General features: G+C 43.7%; 1 protein-coding gene across 7 annotated transcripts in view; it reads right to left on the minus strand.

The window, feature by feature from the left end:
- The window catches only part of LOC106579063 (oxidation resistance protein 1), a 185,557-nt gene that overhangs the window by 1,925 nt on the left and 162,549 nt on the right, over positions 1–21,083 (minus strand). For 5 of the 7 annotated variants that reach the window (XM_014158581.3, XM_014158615.3, XM_014158561.3 and 2 more), the window contains 10 exons: positions 19,369–19,530; positions 18,630–18,814; positions 14,148–14,860; positions 12,225–12,384; positions 7,978–8,143; positions 3,168–3,248; positions 1,382–1,507; positions 651–803; positions 422–517; positions 229–302 (listed from right to left, as the gene is read on the minus strand). In XM_014158581.3, the coding sequence (XP_014014056.1) occupies positions 229–302; positions 422–517; positions 651–803; positions 1,382–1,507; positions 3,168–3,248; positions 7,978–8,143; positions 12,225–12,384; positions 14,148–14,860; positions 18,630–18,814; positions 19,369–19,530 (1,916 nt within the window). Of the gene's footprint in view, positions 1–228; positions 303–421; positions 518–650; positions 804–1,381; positions 1,508–3,167; positions 3,249–5,749; positions 6,239–7,977; positions 8,144–12,224; positions 12,385–14,147; positions 14,861–18,629; positions 18,815–19,368; positions 19,531–21,083 lie in introns of those variants that run through there. The other 2 variants (XM_014158600.3, XM_014158632.3) reach the window with 2 other exon arrangements.

Raw genomic sequence — 21,083 nt, forward strand, 5'->3', positions numbered from 1 at the left:
CATCTTCAGAGACTCAATCCAGACAGCAAGAACATCACATGCATGCTGCGAGTCTGTTCTGACAAACTTAAGACGACGGGCGCCATTTTACTCTTCTGAACGCACCTAGCAGTGACTGTGCAATGTAGACTAACCATAACATCTTAACTGACGACACAGTTTCAAAGTTTATTGCTAGATAAAACTTTTACATTAAAAAAAATATAGAATAGAATAGCAGGCACGTACCTTCCACCACCAAAAGCTAAGGAGTCCATATCTCCTTTCATGAAGAACATGTTATCACCTGTCCATTTGTACACCTGTCAACACAGAACAGAGCACGTCACCATCTGTGTAGATATATCATTACAAACCCTCATGCCATCTTACATAAGCTCCTCATTGTCAAGAGAATCACCAATCAGAGAGGTCAGCCTACCTCAAACTCTGGACAGAAGGTGAAGAGGAAGGTCTCTCCCGTGCCATAGAATCCCTCGCTGATTTTGAAGGGTTCGGACGCCAACGCACCAAACACCTGCAGCAACGCAACCAACCAGAACACACCGGGTCAGGAAACAGACAGTACGGAACCATGGTAATCTATTACAGCTCAAAGGCTGTAAAAGATCTGGACTCAGGCCTAATAGAAGTGTTGTTGTCCCACTCACCCCACCATCACTGTCCCTGATGACCAACAGCACGGGGGTGTCCTGCCCCTGCATGGCCCGGTACAGGCTCTTGATGCTCATGCCATGCTTGGTGGTGCCATAGGCCAAGGTCCAGGGGTACCCAATGGTACGGGGAGGGAGGTTCTTGGCCAGCTGGAGAAAAGAGACAGACGCCAGGGGGGAATAAACAGAAATGAAAGAGAGAAAGGCCACAGACATCAATGGTCCATTACAGCTGCAGTGACCTTTTCCCACAGCTGGTTGTTAGAGAGTAACTGAGCTCCACACCCCCAGAACACAACAGTCTCAGGAGAACAGGCTTTAAGTGTCGACCACAGAGAGACCTACAATAAGAGCATAGCAGGCTAGTCACACACATTACTAAGGCGCCTTCCTTCGTTGCATGTCCTAACAAGAATCCATTTTTCCCAACAGCTATAGGCCTACATGCAAATATGCCTTTTTCCTGAATACTAACCCCACCTCATCCATTTTAAAACCCTAACAGACCTTATCTGAAAACCCCAACCATCCCAGTATTGTAATTCATAGAGATTCTCTGGTGAGGCTAAAGAACCTGCTGTCACTAAACAGATAGCTCCCCAGGGAGGGCCAGCACTCCTCTGGCTGAAGGTCAATCATGACCATGCTTTAGGAAGCAGCCTATTGACAATCAGTCTCAGTGCATCAATATGCCAACGGGTATGGATCAAGCCATTGTGAGTTACTACCTTCTCTATCTGCTGTGCCTCCAGCAGCTCGCTAGGTTCACTGAGGTTGGGTCTGAAGGTCTCAGGCTCCAGCTCCGTCTTGATAGAGGTGGCATGCTTAGAGTTCACCTCCTCCTTGGTGGTGATCTGAAAACACACAGACAACAGTCAGGAGGGGTGGGGCTTAACTAGTAAGGGCAATGGGGTGTCTATCGCTTTAAGTTATGTCCCAAATGGCATCCTATCCCATACTTAGTGCACTACTTGGCCCTGGTGAAAAGTGGTGCCCTTTATAGTGAATAGGGTGCCATTTGGGACACAGCCTGGGATGAACACTGTGCTAGATGTTTTCTATAGGCTAATAAACCAATACCATGTAACTTACTAGGAGTGGGGGTGTGTCAGCAGGTGGTTTTAAAGATCTGATATGAGACTTTATTCAGAGACAGGATTATTTACAGGCTAATATGAACCCCAGGAAACAAATAGTACAAGATAGGCCTACTTAATATAACAAATTAAGTCAACTGTGAAAATCATACATTTGGGAGCGATGGGTTTAGGGAGACCATAGACCAGACTCCTTTATGTCAGTAACACATAATAAAGGTAAGGAGCCAGCCTTGGCTTATGAGAGCCTTAATGGCTCATAAAAACATGTAGGCTTCTCCAGAATTGTAATAACACTTGGAAATGTGCATTATATCCATATACAGAGGGCAAATCAGGAGGCTAAATTGTACAATGTCTGAGTCTGGATATTTCTATAGTTAGCGCAATAGGAATGTTGGTTGGAGAAAATGCAAAACACAGTAAATAATGAGTGGTCCAGAAGGCCTATTTGTGATTGAGCTGGACACACAGTGTTGGACTGTTTGAGTTCCAGCGGGGGTTGTTTATCTTTCTCCATAACAGGCCTGATTGTAGAGAGCCTAGCCACTGGTGGCCTGACCGTGATCACGTTACAGTCCTGTTGAATTACCTGCATTGTCCTTCGCAAACAATCCTGAACCCACTTAATGGATTGAATAGAATCCCACTTCCGCCCACCATCTACCTCCCTCCCTTCCCCTCCAATAGAAAGCAGAGGCGGATGGGGAAGCAGTAGTTCCTCACTACCCAGATGTGAATAGATGAACACAGTTTGTGAGGAGTCCTTCAGAAGTGGAGGAACACAAATTCCACATTTGTTTGAGTTGAGAAACCTCAGGAAACTTCCCCTCCCTCAACAGAGATGGGCTACAACATATTGTATTATGACTCACATTCTTTGTCTCTATGACAGCCTAGTCCCAAGGCTATCTAATTAGCTATGGCTAATAATAACAGTAATGAGGCCTTCTGGAAACTAACCACAGCAGTGGTCAGTGAGGAGCTGTGAGAAGTGGATATGCAAGGCATTATGGGAACTTCATGAAGGCATCAATTACCCTCCCTTCTCTACCAGGTATTAGTTGCTGGTTCCACAAAACTCTTCAAATTATTCTCATAGGGATTCTTTGGACAGTTGCTACATGAGGCTGCAGCATCATAGTGCTGGCCCATCCCAGAGACCTGGTCAAGGTTAGCCCAGGTCAAGGTTAGCCCAGGTCAAGGTTAGCTCAGGTATGACAACTGGGTGAGAGGCAAGAGGTCAGAAACACACCGAGGAGCTTTAACAGAGCCTGGCAGGGGCAAATCTAAAATGCCACCTTATTCCCTACATAATAGTGGCCAAACGTAGTGCACATCATAAGGAATAGGGTGCCATTTGGGACATAGACTAGAAAAAGGGAATGGAGAGCTGGAGCTTTGCTGAGTGGGGCACCTGAAGCCGCTTGCAGAGAGATTTCAGATCTTCACTGTTTAGCGCATCGATCCGGCGGTGGTACTCAGTCAGTGACACTACCTGGGGGGGCGGAGACAGGAACAGGAAGTGTAACTCAGCTGCTGGCAATGGAGGAAAAAGGATGAGCACAGCAGAGGGAGGAGAGACAGTACATTTGAAGGTGGAGAGACCTGACATCACTGTCTATATTTATACATCTACCGGTATGTGATATTCAGGTCTCCATTAAATAGGCTTGGTTTAAAATCTAATATTTGAACAAGAGGTGGTTGATATGAACCAATAGAATAGTGTTTTGCATGGTTGTGTAATCTAAATCAACACCACTAGTGGATGTTAGGACCAGCCAGAGGGACGAGAGGCAGACAAGCCATTCTGACACAGCCAGAACAAAAACGACTTAAACCAGAGAAGCCATACAAGGACATTCTTCTGATAATCTTATTCTATTGAGAGGATCCGTTGGACTGTAGGTGATACGACACCAGTGCACCGTAAAGCACTTACCAGCCTGTTAGTGTACAGACATGTTGACTCTGTTGCACAATACCGTGCAAGTCAAATTGAATCACCCTTTTGGTGTAGCAGGACAAGAGCACAGATGAACTCCAAGTATTCTGATGTAACGATTTAATTTGCCAAGTCCAGAAAGCATATCAAAACACAGCCTGTCAGTATGTGTACTAACCCATGGAGAACAAGTCCCAGACAGCCTTGCTTGACATGCTGAGCAGAGATGATTTACTGAGGACAAACACACACCAATAAGAGAGTAGTAGAACTACTTAGTGATGGGGGGGTCAATACAGTTACATATCACAATATTATTTTGGGCAATATTATATTGATACTTTGACTCCAAGTATCAGGGGGTGGGTCCAAGTAGAATTAGCTAGCGCTAGTTGGCTGTACCTGCGCCAAAACTCCTATAGCGTGTTCTGCACCTTCTTTTTAAATAATGAGCCAACATGTTTTCAGCACTTGTATTTACATACTGATCAAAACTATTTTTCTAATGCTCTCGTCTCTCTGCAGCTGACATAGTGAGCAATAAGTAGAATTGTGAGAATCGCAATTACATATCTTATCGGCACCTAAGTATGGTGATAATATCGTATCGTGAGGTCCCTGGCAATTCCCAACGCTAGTGCTGCTTTTCATCATCATCATTAATAATAATCATCATTAATAATCATAATTAATGCGCTGAAGCAAACATCTCTGCCAGACAGAGTTCATGGAAGCTAGCACACACGGGAATCCCCCTTGAAAATAGCCTATCAGCAGTTCTGGCTGAGTCTAACAAAAGCTACAAGTTCTACCTCCACAATAACATCTTAAAGCCAGACTTTACTTCAGAAGGTAGCTAAGCCCCTTGAGGCCCAGCTCTTCAAGGGGATGTGACCATGAATCAGCACAAAGTGCGATCATGGGGTCATATGAAATAGCATAACAAAGCCATTCAAGGGGTGCACAACTCCAGATACAGTAGGCCTACTTAATAGGGCTCTATGGACATGAGCAGTGCTGTGGGTGGGTGGCCCTCAGGGACTGTACACCTGCAAATGAAGCCAATCCATAAATATGTTATGATACTGCATGTCAAAAACTAGAACAATTATGATATTGTCTGAATCTACTATAGAATTAGGCTATACATGAATTGCTGCCATAAACTAGGTAAAAGTTAGTTGAGTCAGGTTGGATTGGGCAAACTTGGGTCAAGCACAAATAAGTTACCTTGAAACACCTCTTTAGTCACCTTATTCATTGTGTAAATAACGTTTTCCCAAACAAGCTGCCACAATACAGTTCTCAATAAAGCAAAGAAAAGGGTAAACTACAGTCTTCATTAAATATTTATTTGGAGCCTAACTTTAGCTGACACTAAAGTGCAGTCTATTGAGAAAAGCCAAGTCAGGCCAGTTTGCTGCAGTCCCCATCTTCTGTGTAGGAGGAAGGTCTCAGGGTGGCCAACAACCATAGCCTGAGTGCCTGTCTGTTTGTGCTTGACAATGAGCAATGGAGTTTGCAAGAGCACAAGGCCCTGAGACCAGGCTACAATAAACATGCTATTCTCTGATTCCCTTCCGCCCAAATAACAACTTACATTTAGGTCATTATTTCCAAAACAGACATATTGCATCAGCCAATCCAACTAACGTTATAGATATAATATCTCACCATTATAGAGAAGCCGACCACTGTCAATGCAATAGAAATTGTAGAACTGTAAGCTATACACAGTGCATTGATACAATGTTGCAAGTTAGTTATTAACGTTAGATACAACGTAGCACGATGTTCACAAACTGTTATGTTCACTGAAAAAAACTACCTCAAAACTTTCCAAAACGAGAACCAAAGAAAGGAGTGAAACAAAGAAGGAAGTAGCGACAACATCAAGTGCTGTCTTTTTAGACTCATAAAATGTCAGTGGCTATTTTGATTTCAGTCAGCCTTTTGCATTTTTCTAGCAACCTAGCCATCCAGCAATGTAGCTAGCAGGCTAACAACAACAAAACACGCGTAGCTAAAACACCGACTGTATAGATACATACATAAGTGTACTTAGGGGTCAGCGGCGTTTCTTCCTTCACCCTTCTAGAGAACATTTCTTTCTTTCGGGGTGAGGTTGAGCTCGACAGTCACATTCCAGATTCTTGAAGTAATTCCAATCTCCTCAAATCTATGTTGAACCAGACACCGGACGGGCGGGGAATCTACTAGCTAACTAAAATAGAAACGTTTTAGAGGGGTCTCGGGTATTTGTTTGACACCCGCAAGAGCCAATGGCAATGCAGGACAGGAGCAAAGCCAGCTCCTTATTTGCTCAAAGACAGAGGGAACTTCCTATTTGCATACTTCACTAGTGCAATTTAAAGATACAATACTAGTACATTTAAAAACAAATGTCATGAGGTACTGTAGGGAGATCAAATGCACTTCTCGTGTAACGTCACTGTAACAATACAACGCTTGGTGGATCCCCTTTGAGTAGTTTGGGCACACATCAAACGTTAATCGTTGAAGTAGCTTGAATTGTCATACTTGCCATATTGCATGACATACAATACACATAAAGCACAGTAGACCTAATGATCAATGACCAAAAAAAGTATAATAAAAGGCTAACAGCATTACAGTTATTACAGACTAAAAATCTAAGTGTTGTTTAAAATCAATGTTTACCTTAAAGGGTCAACATAAAAGAGGCAACTATTTACTTATTCAAATCACTGGATCATGTAGCCTCTTCAGGACCAGGCCCAAACAAATCATCCCACTTTGATTCCTACATCATTCGTTTACATTAAAATGTAAATCCCAGCCACAGCCTGCGCATCAATTTCTGTATGCAAAGAATGTATCCGCTCCCCATTATACCTCAAGCACGTGCAGCCAGCCGACCTATTGGACAGACTTTGAGCAGCCATGTCCATCCACTGGACGTTTTTAAATCCTAAAACCCTACTTCCACATTTGAGGGGAAATGAAAATCCCACAAAGCCACTATTAAGGATAGGGCAGAGAATGAGCGAACTGAACACAACTATGTAGATTACAGTCACAAGAAGGCCCACACACATTTTAAAGAATTCACTATGTGCCTTCCCGGCCTTGAAACAACCAGCTTTTCACAACGGGAACCATTCCATCCATCTGTCTACAACTGCGGAACACCACAGTCAGTCAGGTCATCCAGCAAAACTATAGTTTGGAATGACCGACGACAACAGAGATATTAATGCATGCCATATACACTGCATTAATAACGTGGACAACTGACTTGGAACAAAATGATTTCACAATCATGCAAAACATTGTGGTTGTTGTAATCTGAGTGAAAATTGCGCATTTCCGACCAAAGGAAATAGTATTCACACAAATTACACAATGAAAATAACTATAACACATCAAGCAAACACTTGGATAGATTGATCAAAACAATGTAATCATCAATGACAGTGCAATAATTTGAACACACAAATAACCTAGATAATGATGAGGCAGAATAACAATGCAAATAAATTCCATTTAACACTACACACAGTCATATCACTACAAAAGAAATCACTTGACTGAATGAAAGCATATAACAAATAGGACATATATGGACTACAACACAGGCTGGATGAGTAGGTAAATATACAGAGTGTACCAAACATTAGGAACACCTGGTCTTTCCATGACCTAGACTGACCAGGTGAATCCAGGTGAAAGATATGATCCCTTATTGATGTCACTTCAGTCAGTGTAGATGAAGGGGAGGAGACAGGTTAAAGAAGGACTTTTAAGCCTTGAGACAATTGAGACATGGATTGTGTATGTGTGCCTTTCAGAGGGTGAATGGGAAAGACAAAAGATTTAAGCGCCTTTGAATGGGGTATGGTAGTAGGTGTCAGGCGCACCGGTTTGAGTGTGTCAAGAACTGCAACGCTGCTGGGTTTTTCACGCTCAACACTTTCCCGTGTGTATCAAGAATTGTCCACTACCCAAACGACATCTAGCCAACATGACACAACTGTGGGAAGCATTGGAGTCAACATGGGCCAGCATCCCTGTGAAATGCTTTAAACACCTTGTAAAGTCATTACCCCCAACGAATTGTAGCTGTTCTGAGGGCAAAAGAGGTTGCAACTCAATATTAGGAAGGAGTTCCTAATGTTTTGTACACTCATTGTATTGTAACTACTACACATTCTACTGTACAGCAACATCCAGCCATGTAAGAAACAACACAGAGTGTAGAATGTAGTGTGGAACAGCTCAGTTCTCTAGTCCTTACCTCCCACTCTTTGTTGTTTATATCCGTGAGGGGTTCGTCTTCTCCTGTCTCGGACCCCGAAGGCTTCTTGACCACCATGAACCCTGGCTCGTGGCCGATGCCCTTAACCCCCTCCCCATACATGTCTGGGGTCCACTGGATGAAGAACACATACAGGTGCTCAGACCTGGGGAGGGGAGAGAGTTAGAAACATAAACTACAGAAATGACGGTAACACTTGAAGAGAACAGTACCTACATAAGGACTTCCTAACACATTCATAAACAATACATACCATATTCATAATCAGTACATAAACATTCCATGAATGTCAATTTATGTCAACGGTTATTGGTTCTGAATAGTGTTATGAATATATTCTGTCAAATTTTTGCCATATTCTGATAGCCTACCCATCCTAACCCTCACAATGCTTTCATTTCACATGTAAAGTGGATGCTTTAGTCTTAAAATGGCATGAGGCTGTTATCCCACTCTGCTGACTTGTGTCTGTATGTATCAGGCTGTATATGGTCTTTTTCCTCACTGCCTGGAACTCTCCCACCATTGTCAGGATACTTTACACATCTTCTGGGTCACCACTCAATTAGGTCATCCAGCAGACATAGTCAGTCTGCCAGTGTGTGTGTGCGTGCGTGTGTGCACGTGTGTACGAAAGTGTGTGCGTGTACATGAGTATGTGTAAGTGTGCGCGTCTGTGCATGGGTGTGTGTGTGTGTATAAAGGCACTGTGCTATCCATGGGAACAGAGCCAGCAGTGTAACAGGGCAGCATTACAGGAGCCTTTCTGAGATAATCACATTCCAACCACCCTACAATGGCACATGGCCATGGTGATGGTGGTGTGACTGTGTCTGTGACCAGAGACAAGACTGGTGGCCTGTCTGCCTGTTTCAAATGAGATTAACATGTGAGACTGAGAGGAGTGTGCTGTGCTGGTCAACCCAAGCCTACTGGCTACTGGGAATGAAAACAGCTGAAGGGTAGAGTTTCCAAAGTCAAAGAATGGCTGGTCAAACATCTGATCAGATTCATAACTTTCTGTCCTCTCTCTCTCCAGGACTGGAGACAAAGGCAGCACTGTGCTTGGACCCAACACTGCAACAAAGTGACTTTTCAGCATTAAGTAATTTAATTAAGCTGTTGAAGCAATTTGGAATAATTCACTAGAAAAACATTTTACAGCTTTTGATGAAGATACATATTTCCTTGTACAGGGTGTTCTTTGAAAGGCCTAAACGATACATTCATTATGAATACTGCTGACATTGCTGTGCAACATCCCAGCGGAGTCGAAATTGTCAGATCTCATTACGATTAATACCTATTTACATAAAAGGGCAAAAACAGTTCATTTGTGCTATTGTGGAGAGAAATGTCATCCAAAGCACACTGAAATACTGCACAAAATGTACACTACCGTTCAAAAGTTTGGGGTCACTTAGAAATGTCCTTGTTTTTGAAAGAAAAGTTATTTTTTGTCCATTAAAATAACATCAAATTGATCAGAAATACAGTGTAGACGTTGTTAATGTTGTAAATGACTATTGTAGCTGGAAACGTCTGATTTTTTAGGGAATATCTATATAGGCGTACAGAGGCCCATTATCAGCAACCATCACTTCTGCGTTCCAATGGCACGTTGTGTTAGCTAATCCAAGTTTATCATTTTAAAAGGCTAATTGATCATTTGAAAACCCTTTTGCAATTATGTTACCACAGTTAAAAACTGTTGTGTTGATTAAAGAAGCAATAAAACTGGCCTTCTTTAGACTAGTTGAGTATCTGGAGCATCAGCATTTGTGGGTTCGATTAGAGGCTCAAAACAAAGAACTTTCTTCTGAAATTCGTCAGTCTATTCTTGTTCTGAGAAATAAAGGCTATTCCATGTGAGAAATTGCCAAGAAACTGAAGATCTCGTACAACGATGTGTACTACTCCCTTCACAGAACAGCGCAAACTGGCTTTAACCAGAATAGAAAGAGGAGTGGGAGGCCCCGGTGCACAACTGATCAAGAGGACAAGTACATTAGAGTGTCTAGTTTGAGAAACAGATGCCTCACAACTCCTCAACTGGCAGCTTCATTAAATAGTACCCGCAAAATACCATTCTCAACGTCAACAGTGAAGAGGCGACTCTGGAATGCTGGCCTTCTAGGCAGAGTTGCAAAGAAAAAGCCATATCTCAGACTGGCCAATAAAAAGAAAAGATTAAGATGGGCAAAAGAACACAGACTATGGACAGAGGAACTCTGCCTAGAAGACCAGCATCCCGGAGTCGCCTCTTCACTGTTGACGTTGAGACTTTTTTTAATGGACCAAAAAATAGCTTTTCTTTCAAAAACATGGACATTTCTAAGTGACCCCAAACTTTTGAACGGTAGTGTATATACACTGCCTTGCAAAACTATTCATCCCCCTTGGCGTTTTTCCTATTTTGTTGCACTACAACCTATCATTTAAATAGATTTTTATTTGGATTTTATGTAATGTTCATACACAATATATTCCAAATTGGTGAAATGAAATGAAGAAAATTACTTGTTTCAAAAATGTCAAAAAAATAAAAAAACGAAAAGTGGTGAGTGCATATGTATTCACCCCCTTTGCTATGAAGCCCCTAAATAAGATCTGGTGCAACAAATTACCTTCAGAAGTCACATAATTAGTTCAATAAAGTTCACCTGTGTGCAATCTAAGTGTCACATGATCGGTCACATGATCACAGTATATATACACCTGTTCTGAAAGGCCCTAGAGTCTGCAACACCACTAAGCAAGGAGCACCACCAAGCAAGTGGCACCATGAAGAACAAGAAGCTCTCCAAAAAGGTCAGGAACAAAGTTGTGGAGAAGTACAGATCAGGGTTGGGTTATAAATAAATATCGGAAACTTTGAACATCCCACGGAGCACCATTAAATCCATTATTAAAACATTTATAGAATATGGCACCACAACAAACCTGCCATGAGAGGGCCGCCCACCAAAACTCACAGACCAGGCAAGGAGGGCATTAATCAGAGAGGCAACAAAGAGACCAAAGATAACCCTGAAGGAGCTGCAAAGCTCCACAGCGGGGATTGGATTATCTGTCCATAGGACCACTTTAAGCCGTACACTCCACAGAGCTGGGGTTTAAATAGGTGTGGCCAGAAAAAAGCCATTGCTTAAAGAAAAAAATAAGCAAACACGTTTGGTGTTCGCCAAAAGGCATGTGGGAGACTCCCCAAACATATGGAAGGAGCTACTCTGGTCAGATGAGACTAAAATTGAGCTTTTTGGCCATCAAGGAAAATGTTATGTCTGGAATAAACCCAACACCTCTCTCACCCTGAGAACACCATCACCACAGTGAAGCATGGTGGTGGCAGTATCATGCTGTGGGGATGTTTTTATCAGCAGGGACTGGGAAACTGGTCAGAATTGAAGGAATGATGGATGACTCTAAATACAGGGAAATTCTTGAGGGAAACCTGTTTCAGTCTTCCAGAGATTTGAGACTGGGACGGAGGTTCACCTTCCAGCAGGACAATGACCCTAAGCATAGTGCTAAAGTAACCCTTGAGTGGTTTAAGGGGAAACATTTAAATGTCTTGGAATGGCCTAGTCAAAGCCCAGACCTCAATCCAATTGAGAATCTGTGGTATGATTTAAAGACTGCTGTACACCAGCGGAACCCATCCAACTTGAAGGAGCTGGAGCAGTTTTGCCTTGAAGAATGGGCAAAAATCCCAGTGGCTAGATGTGCCAAGCTTATAGAGACATACCCCAAGAGACTTGTGGCTGAAATTGCTGCAAAAGGTGGCTCTACAAACTATTGACTTTGTGGGGTGAATAGTTATGCACGCTCAAATTCATTTTTTTTGTCTTATTTCTTCTTTGTTTCACAATAAATAATATTTTGCATCTTCAAAGAGGTAGGCATGTTGTGTAAATCAAATGATACAAACCCCCCCAAAATCCATTTTAATTCTAGGTTGTAAGGCAACAAAATAGGAAAAATGCCAAGTAGGGTGAATACTTTCGCAAGCCACTGTAACTGGACTGCTTTTCACAGCCTGGTCCAGTTCCCTCTGTGAAAAATGAATGTATTCTATTCTATAGATATTTGTGTGTGTGAGAGTGTGTGTCTGCAGAGTGGGTGAATAAATAAATAATCTAGCTGTCTGGTCTGGTGCCAGCATAGTGAGATGGGCTTGGCACTGGGCAGACATTGGGGCTGCAGTGTGGTGCACACACACACACCTCTCCTGTGGCACAGCGAACCAGTACTCGTGTTTCCTGTCCCTCTGGGCGTACTGCTGCATGGAGGCGCTGGCGTTGGACACAAATGTCTTCTTCATGGGCTGGCCCACCCGCAGACACAGGAACTTGTGGGACCGGTGCCTCCGCCGCTCCATGGACACTGTAGGGCCACATGACAAACAGGAAATAATCACATGATAATGAATTGTTATCTTATCCGTCTTAACAGTTACAGTGCCAAAGCAGATACCAATCTGATTTAAATCTTTCAGAATATGTTTCAATTTAGTGACTGACCAAATGTAGGCCTACTCCTGGTTTAAAACCTATCCTCGTATTATCTAGTAGTCCCTCACCACACCACTGGACCTAATCCATCTGTAAATAAGAAAACATTTCAGATCTATTTGATAACAGGGTCTTTAAATGACCTAGATCTCCTCCTCTGTTTACCAGGTATCTCAACAGACAGTAATTCTGTGCCAGAATAATAGGAAGATGACCCCAATAAACATAGCTCATATGCCTGCTTTTATTAACGACCTATTAGAAGGTCAAATCAGTGGGAGTTCTACAAAGAAAAGAGACACTTTGTGACATAACACAGACTGGGACCCATAGTCACAAACAGAGGCAGAGAAATGGTTCATCTACAGTACTTAGAAAACACAGCTCAGTGGGAAAAATTATATTTGAAAACGCAGTAATTGGGCTTGTTTTGAAGTGGGGCCTTGGCTCCCGTCTGCCATGGTAATGTGGTGTGGTGTAAAGCAGAACCCTGCTGTGATCCCAGCCAATAAGAGCAAACATTCTAGGAACTCTCTGTGGGGTGAGAATTATGTGATATAAATTATGGGAACACAACCAGACCTTGGTTCAACCAGTATTCGTTTTCTTTCAAAAATACTTTGACAGTTTGATTGAGCCTGCCAGATGGGTGAGCCTGCCAGATGGGTGGGGTTTGCACCTTTGGGACTATTCCATTGGTTCCAATGCACCAGGCAAACTCAATGAGGTGCAGCAAAAGTGTTTGAAAGAAGGCAAATACTATTAGAGCCCAGGTCTGAACACAACTGAGGCACTAGAGCTCACATAGAACTGTAGAACAGTGGAAGAATAACATACTGAACATACATAGCACCTATAGCAGGCATGGCACAGAACACAGTAGTAGTTTGAGCCTGCACACTACTGTGGTAGTCTATGTTCTAGGGTAAGAAATATTCAATGTTTACTGAAAAAGACATCAAACCAAAAAGAGAAGGCAGCTATAAAATGTAAATAGTTAAGTCACTTTAAATGCTGCACGTGTCTCTGAGGGTTTTTAATGCAGGCCGTCTAAACACTATTGTGTTTCCCCTCAGATGTTAGGTGTGGGTGTTTGTGTTGTCTCTCTGTGTTTGAGTTTGAGGTTTTAGCCTATCTTGGAGTTGAGTGCACTTGGCAGCAGACCGGCTAACAGCAGAGCTAGATCAAAGCGGAGTATAATGCCTCTGCTCATTCCTGTAGGTGATAACAGCACACCACACATTTCCACAGTTCTCTCTCCCTTTTTTAGTCCAATTACAACTGGGGAGGCACAAAGCTGTGACAGGAGGTTATCAGGAGCACCCTGCAGCCGAGGTGTACGGAAGCAGCCGGAGCTGACTTTCCTGTGATAGCACTGGGAGCTTCATTAGAATAAACATGAACATGATGATGATAATGGCAGAGATGGCAAATGGCAGCAGCATACCTGGCAGTGAGGATGTGTAATAATCTGCAATAACTGTCTATAGATTTTCCTTCATATTGAGAACTCAAGTAGGGTCGAAATAGAAGCTGAACATATTTTCGCACCTATTGAAAAACAATGTAAGTGCATAGTCTAAGGCTATGTATTTCATATTTTCATAATACAACAGAGACACGTTATCTCACTACCTTCTGCAGAGTCCTGTCCCTCTTCCTTTTGTGTTACATTCTCCATTTGCTCTGTGGCTTGTTGCATAGTGTGATTCTTCCACATCTTCCTCAGTTCCTCCACGTCCGTCTCAGAGTCCTGGGACCCTTCTCTGCTCAGCTTGGGCCTGTCCCCTGGACCCCCCTCCTGGCCGGAGGGCTCCCCAGGCCCGGTGGTAGATCTCTGGGAGGCAGGGCGTGAGGAGGGTCCTTGGCCTGGTCCCTGGCTGGTGGTGGGTGTGCTTGGTGCTGCCTTCTCCACATCCACACTGTGCTGCTTGGAGCCCATGGGAGACTGGCTCTGGGCCGTGTGGCTGTCTGGATTGTCCTCTGCTGTGGTGGGTTGTTTCTCCTGGCCCTCCCCTGGCGGCTGGCTGACTGACTTGCAGGCGCTGCTTGCGGCCCCTGGGGCTTCCCCTGGAGGGATGAAGGCCTCCACATGGGTGACAGTTTGGATGGACTCTGTGGAGGCTGTGGCTGAGGAGGACTTGTCCAGCCGGAGGTCTTCGGAGGAAGTGGCCTCCTCCCGAATGGGGGACAGCTCTGACTCTGCAAAGACGTCCTCGGAGAAGGAACCCTCTGTACTGCGGGAAGCCGCACTGCCGCTGTCGTTGCTCGGGACTCTCAGACGCTGCTCCGGGTCCGGCTGAGAGGAGGTGGAGGGCCCGCGCTCTGACGTCAAAGGCTCCAGATGCCTGGAGAGGGAAGAAAACAGTAAAGAAGAAAATACAAGTTAGAGAGGTCTGAATTTGAATGCGGCATAACGGCACCGTTTTTTTTGTTTATTACAGTATAATGTGGAGAGATCAGGTGAAACAAGTCATCCTCTCAATATGGATCTAATATGAATCTATGTTTGTTTGGCGCATCTGTAAGTGAACTGCTCTGCATAATCATCTAAATAGGTTTTGTACAGCAAATTAACAAAAACACTGTGCAGCCAGCCAACGCCAACTAACAGGATTCCTCTACATACTGTAACAGCACACTAGACTCCACAGGTTCTCCAAAGACCTGTTGTGGGACTAAAATAGTTTGCTTGTACTGTGTGTATGATAATAAAACACTGGTTGGCACACAGGCAGGACTTTGTTATTGTGTGCTCTTTGAGACAGAGAGTCTGCTTGCATCACACGAGAAAACAGCTGTCCTCACACACAGAGACAATGGCTGTGTTTCAAACTCAAAGTAGACAGCCCTCGGCCCTAAACCCTCAGCCCTTGAATGACGTTTTACATCGTCAAATCCGAGTGTTCCTTAAATGTCCCTTGCACAAGCCAGGAAGAGAGTGATGATCAGAGAGGCAACGTCCTTGGTGGAAATCTGGAAGTTGAGCTTAAAAACAACCAACCTAAAGCTATTAATGTACCTAGTAAGCTAACATATCTAGCTAAAGCTATTAATGTACCTTGTAAACTAACGTATCTAGCTAAAGCTATTAATGTACCAAGTAAGCTAACGTATCTAGTTAGCACTCCTGTCAGGTACAGTGGGGGAAAAAAGTATTTGATCCCCTGCTGATTTTGTACGTTTGCCCACTAACAAAGAAATGATCAGTCTATAATTTTAATGGTAGGTTAATTTGAACAGTGAGAGACAGAATAACAACAAAAAAATCCAGAAAAACACGTAAAAAATGTTATAAAATGATTTGCATTTTAATGAGGGAAATAAGTATTTGACCCTTGTTGGCAATCACAGAGGTCAGACGTTTCTTGTAGTTGGCCACCAGGTTTGCACACATCTCAGGAGGGATTTTGTCCCACTCCTCTTTGCAGATCTTCTCCAAGTCATTAAGGTTTCGAGGCTGACGTTTGGCAACTCGAACCTTCAGCTCCCTCCACAGATTTTCTATGGGATTAAGGTCTGGAGACTGGCTAGGCCACTCCAGGACCTTAATGTGCTTCTTCTTGAGCCACTCCTTTGTTGCCTTGGTCGTGTGTTTTGGGTCATTGTCATGCTGGAATACCCATCCACGACCCATTTTCAATGCCCTGGCTGAGGGAAGGAGGTTCTCACCCAAGATTTGACGCTACATGGCCCCGTCCATCGTCCCTTTGATGCGGTGAAGTTGTCCTGTCCCCTTAGTAGAAAAACACCCCCAAAGCATAATGTTTCCACCTCCATGTTTGACGGTGGAGATGGTGTTCTTGGGGTCATAGGCAGCATTCCTCCTCCTCCAAACACGGCGAGTTGAGTTGATGTCAAAGAGCTCCATTTTTGGTCTCATCTGACCACAACACTTTCACCAGTTGTCCTCTGAGTCATTCAGATGTTCATTGGCAAACTTCAGACGGGAATGTATATGTGCTTTCTTGAGCAGGGGGACCTTGCGGGCGCTGCAGGATTTCAGTCCTTCACGGCGTAGTGTGTTATCACTTGTTTTCTTGGTGACTATGGTCCCAGCTGTCTTGAGATCATTGACAAGATCCTCCCGTTTAGTTCTGGGGTGATTCCTCACCGTTCTCATGATCATTGCAACTCCACGAGGTGAGATCTTGCATGGAGCCCCAGGCCGAGGGAGATTGACAGTTCTTTTGTGTTTCTTCCATTTGCGAATAATCGCACCAAATGTTATCACCTTCTCACCAAGCTGCTTGGCGATGGTCTTGTAGCCCATTCCAGCCTTGTGTAGGTCTACAATCTTGTCCCTGACATCCTTGGAGAGCTCTTTGGTCTTGGCCGTGGTGGAGAGTTTGGAATCTGATTGATTGATTGCTTCTGTGGACAGGTGTCTTTTTTACAGGTAACAAGCTGCGGTTAGGAGCACTCCCTTTAAGAGTGTGCTCCTAATCTCAGCTCGTTACCTGTATAAAAGACACCTGGGAGCCAGAAATCTTTCTGATTGAGAGGGGGTCAAATACTTATTTCCCTCATTAAAATGCAAATCAATGTATAACATTTTTGACATGCGTTTTTCTGGATATTTTTGTTGTTATTCTGTCTCTCACTGTTCAAATAAACCTACTATTAAAATTATAGACTGATCATTTCTTTGTCAGTGGGAAAATGTACAAAATCAGCAGGGGATCAAATACTTTTTTCCCCCACTGTAGCTAGCAACAGTTATCCATAGCTGGCTAGCTAGTTTAATTGTTTGGTCACTTATTCCAATAAATTTCAGAATTCCCAAAAAGATGTTTATGAATCTAGCTATGTTTTATAGGCTCCTCACTATGAGACTAAGCCAATTTGCCAACGCTAAAATCAATGTATATATATATTTTCTAGCAAGCTAGCTTCATACTTTTTTCTGACATGCCAAAAATGTGACACTTCGTGGCCACCAGAGTTTGACATGTGACTACAGTTTGCATTGAATTGTGGGTTGTATCAACCCCGCAAGTGACCAAAGTGGTTCACTCGCTCCCTTGAGCTAAATCGAGGGCTGAGGGGGCAACGTTAGTGAATTGGACCTCCACTTAAGATGGCAATAATCTGCATCCGGTTTCCGACGGGGATTCCCCTGAGGGAAAGTGGCTAGGGCAAGGGGTGAGGGGGTAAAAATAACATGTTTGGACTGCAGCCAATAACCACTAGACATCATAATAGATGCTCCATGAGATCTGAACACCTAACACAGCCCAAATCCACCACTGAACATTCATAGACATACTGGATGGGCACTACAGTGGAAGGGCTAAGCATAGCTCTATAGTTACAATAATAATAAATGTGTCTTAGCAGACACTTTCATCCAACTTACAGTTCAGTAAGTGCATACATAATTAGCATGTGTATGTGATCTCAGCGGGACGTGAAGCCACGACATTGGCATCGCGAGAGCCGCGTTCTTAAAAACCGAGCCACAGAGGACCACAGCTACAAATAGCTAATGCTTTGGTAAGATTTCATCATAGTGTTAATATAACACAATTATCTTGATCTGAGCAAACAATCCATGTTAAATTGCTAATAAAAACAGAGACGGTAGGAGATCTGTATGTGGGTGGCATGCCATGGAGATAAACTAAGCTGGCTGCTGAAGTGGATATATTATTATATCAAGCAAATGGGTGAGCAATCCAGACGTAGGTGGGTGAATGCATAGTTCATTAACCTTGCTCTAATTGCCATTTCCTTTTCCTTTTTGGCATGGGGGATATAATGAATCTGTTGGATGGTTGCTGATGTAATCAGTGTGTGCCTGCAGTGCCGGGCTGATGAAGTGATCACGGAGGGGCTGTGATGTGTAACCAGGGATGGAGTGGTAGAAAAAGAAGTGGGTAAACGAGTGATGTGTAACGTAAACGCAAACAACGTTCATTTTGTGCAACAGGTGCGTAAACGCTACTCCTCTCCACTACATCCCTGTTAGTGTGGTTCAGTAGGCACAAAACGGATGCTACGGTGTGCTCTAATGAACGGGACCCCTGTGTGTGACAGACAGACAGACAGACAGACAGACAGACAGACAGACAGACAGACAGACAGACAGACACAGACAGACGACAGGGCTCTTACGCGGGCACGGCCTCTCTGATCTTGCTGTCAGTGATCTCCTTGTAGATGGCTGCAGACATGACCTCCTCCAGGGGACACATGTAGCCGTACTCCTCACAGCCGTGCTCCTGCACCAGAGGGTCCATCCTGTGGGGGTCAAACATGATGTTGTTGGGCGTCACCAGCAACACCCCGCTCACCGCACCCTGGGGGGAGAGAGAGACAGACGGAGAGAGAGAAGGGAGGGAGAGGGGGAGAAAGAGAGAGAGAGAGCGAGGAGAGAGAAAGAGAGAGAGTGAGGAGAGAGAGAGAGAAGAGAGAGAGAGCGAGAGAGAGAGAGGGTTAGACAGAGTAATATAGCTAGAGCATGAAAAAGCTTGCAGTGAAAGAAATGTGTCAGCCATTTAGTGGAAGAGATATATTACCTTTCCAGCATTAATAAACAAAATGGCTGTACTGTACTGTAGGTATCCAAAAGCAAGTGAAGGATGTTGACTATGAACAGGAAGCTCCAATACTGACCTCCCTGTGAGGAGGAAATCTGCAATGCTTTGATTTAGACTGAATGGATCAACATTGGTTTCATTTTGTTCAATAGCCTGGATCTGAGCTGCTAGAGGTGGATGTTGGCTGGTGGTGGGCCAGCATTCCTGATGGTCCTCCATGCGCTTACCTTATAATACTGTACTTATCTTATATATAGAATATATTATATATACTGTATAGTACTGTAATATATATGAATATACATTATATATACCTTGCCATCTGTGATGTACTTGCAGTTGATTTTGAGGAACTTCTCTGTCAGGGCCTCTTCCTCCTCGGAGGTGGACGACACTACACGAGCCTGGCGGAGTGCTGAGAACACCGGAGCATGGTGATGATGGTGAGCCTCTGGCCTGGGAGCGCCATCGGATTCCTACAGGGAGGGGTGGCCATTTTGAATAACAGGAGAGGAGGGAGAAGTAAAGGGTGGACAAGAATGAACACATTTAGTGTTTAGTGATATGTTTATAAAACAGTTAGTTATGGCTTTAGATTATCCTCCAAGTCATATAGAATAGATCAAGTCAAATAGAATAGTATCAACAGCAGGCGTATCAATTCAACAACACTCAACGCTCAAACAACATTGAGTTGAATGTAATCAATATAAGCAATCTTAGATTTCAGTAACAAACTTCTTGCACACATCACATACCATAGAAATAGAATGAATAGAAAGGCCATCTCATTCAAGTCAATGACTGCATAATGGGTGGACTGGCAGCCATTTTGAGTGTACCCATGGCAGGAAGTAAAAGCAGGAAGTATACCATTCAATCTGTGCTGTGATTTGTTGAGTCAACTCAACTGACATTACAAAAAATACATTCCATTGCAGTTAGCATCATTTGAATGAACATTCTACATTACCGTGGCAATCTAGCATCAGTTTATAGAACATTCAAAAATACCATGAAGATTATTGCTTCACAATATCTGGCAGCCATTGTGCATGTACGTACCCATGAGTTTACCAGTCAAATGTCCAGGGTTAGAGCTTTCAAGCTGTTCTATTCATTCCTTGTCTATGTCACATACTCAAGCGACATGTTACATTGCATGTGACCTGATTATATACCAAGTGATAATAACGAAGGAGGAGTTGGCAAAATCAGACCTAAGTTTATTTGTCTCCCGACATCAAACCAATCAGCCAGAGTATCTAAATATACAGTAGAGTATAGCTAGTCTACATGTAGGAATGTTTCTGCACTGCTCACCAATCAGGTCAACAAACAGACAGAGAAAGACATGTACACTACATGACCAAAAGTATGTGGACACCTGCTCGTCGAACATCTCATTAATATTAATATGGAGTTGGTCCTCCCTTTACTGCTATAACAGCCTCCACTCTTCTGGGAAGCCTTTCCACTAGATGTTGGAACATTGTTACAGGGACTTGCTTCCATTCAGCCACAAGAGCATTAGTGAGGTTGGACAGTGAAGTTGAGCGATTAGGCCTGGCTTGCAGTCGGCATTCCTATTCATCCCAAAGGTGTTAGATGGGGTTGAGGTCAGGGCTCTGTGCAGGCCAGTCAAGTTCTTCCAAATCGATCTCGACAAACCATTTCTGTACGGACCTCGCTTTGTGGCACAGGGGCACTGTAGTTCTGAAACAGCAAAGGGGCTTCCCCAAACTGTTGCCACAAAGGTGAAAGCCCAGAATCGTCTAGAATGTAATTGCATTCTGTTGCGTTAAGATTCCCCTTCACTGGAACTAAGGAGCACTACTCCAGCCGATGCTTGGCATTGCGAATGGTGATCTTAGGCTTGTGTGCGGCTGATTGGCCATGAAAACCTATTTCATGAAGCTCCCAACGAACAGTTCTTGTGCTGACGTTGCTACGCGCTTCAGCCCCCGGCAGTCCCGTTCTGTGAGCTTGTGTGGCCTACCACTTCGCGGCTGAACCATTGTTGCTCGTA

Source organism: Salmo salar, chromosome 02 (assembly GCF_965601325.2).
Source record: "Salmo salar chromosome 02, fSalSal1, whole genome shotgun sequence".
NCBI lineage: Eukaryota > Metazoa > Chordata > Actinopteri > Salmoniformes > Salmonidae > Salmo > Salmo salar.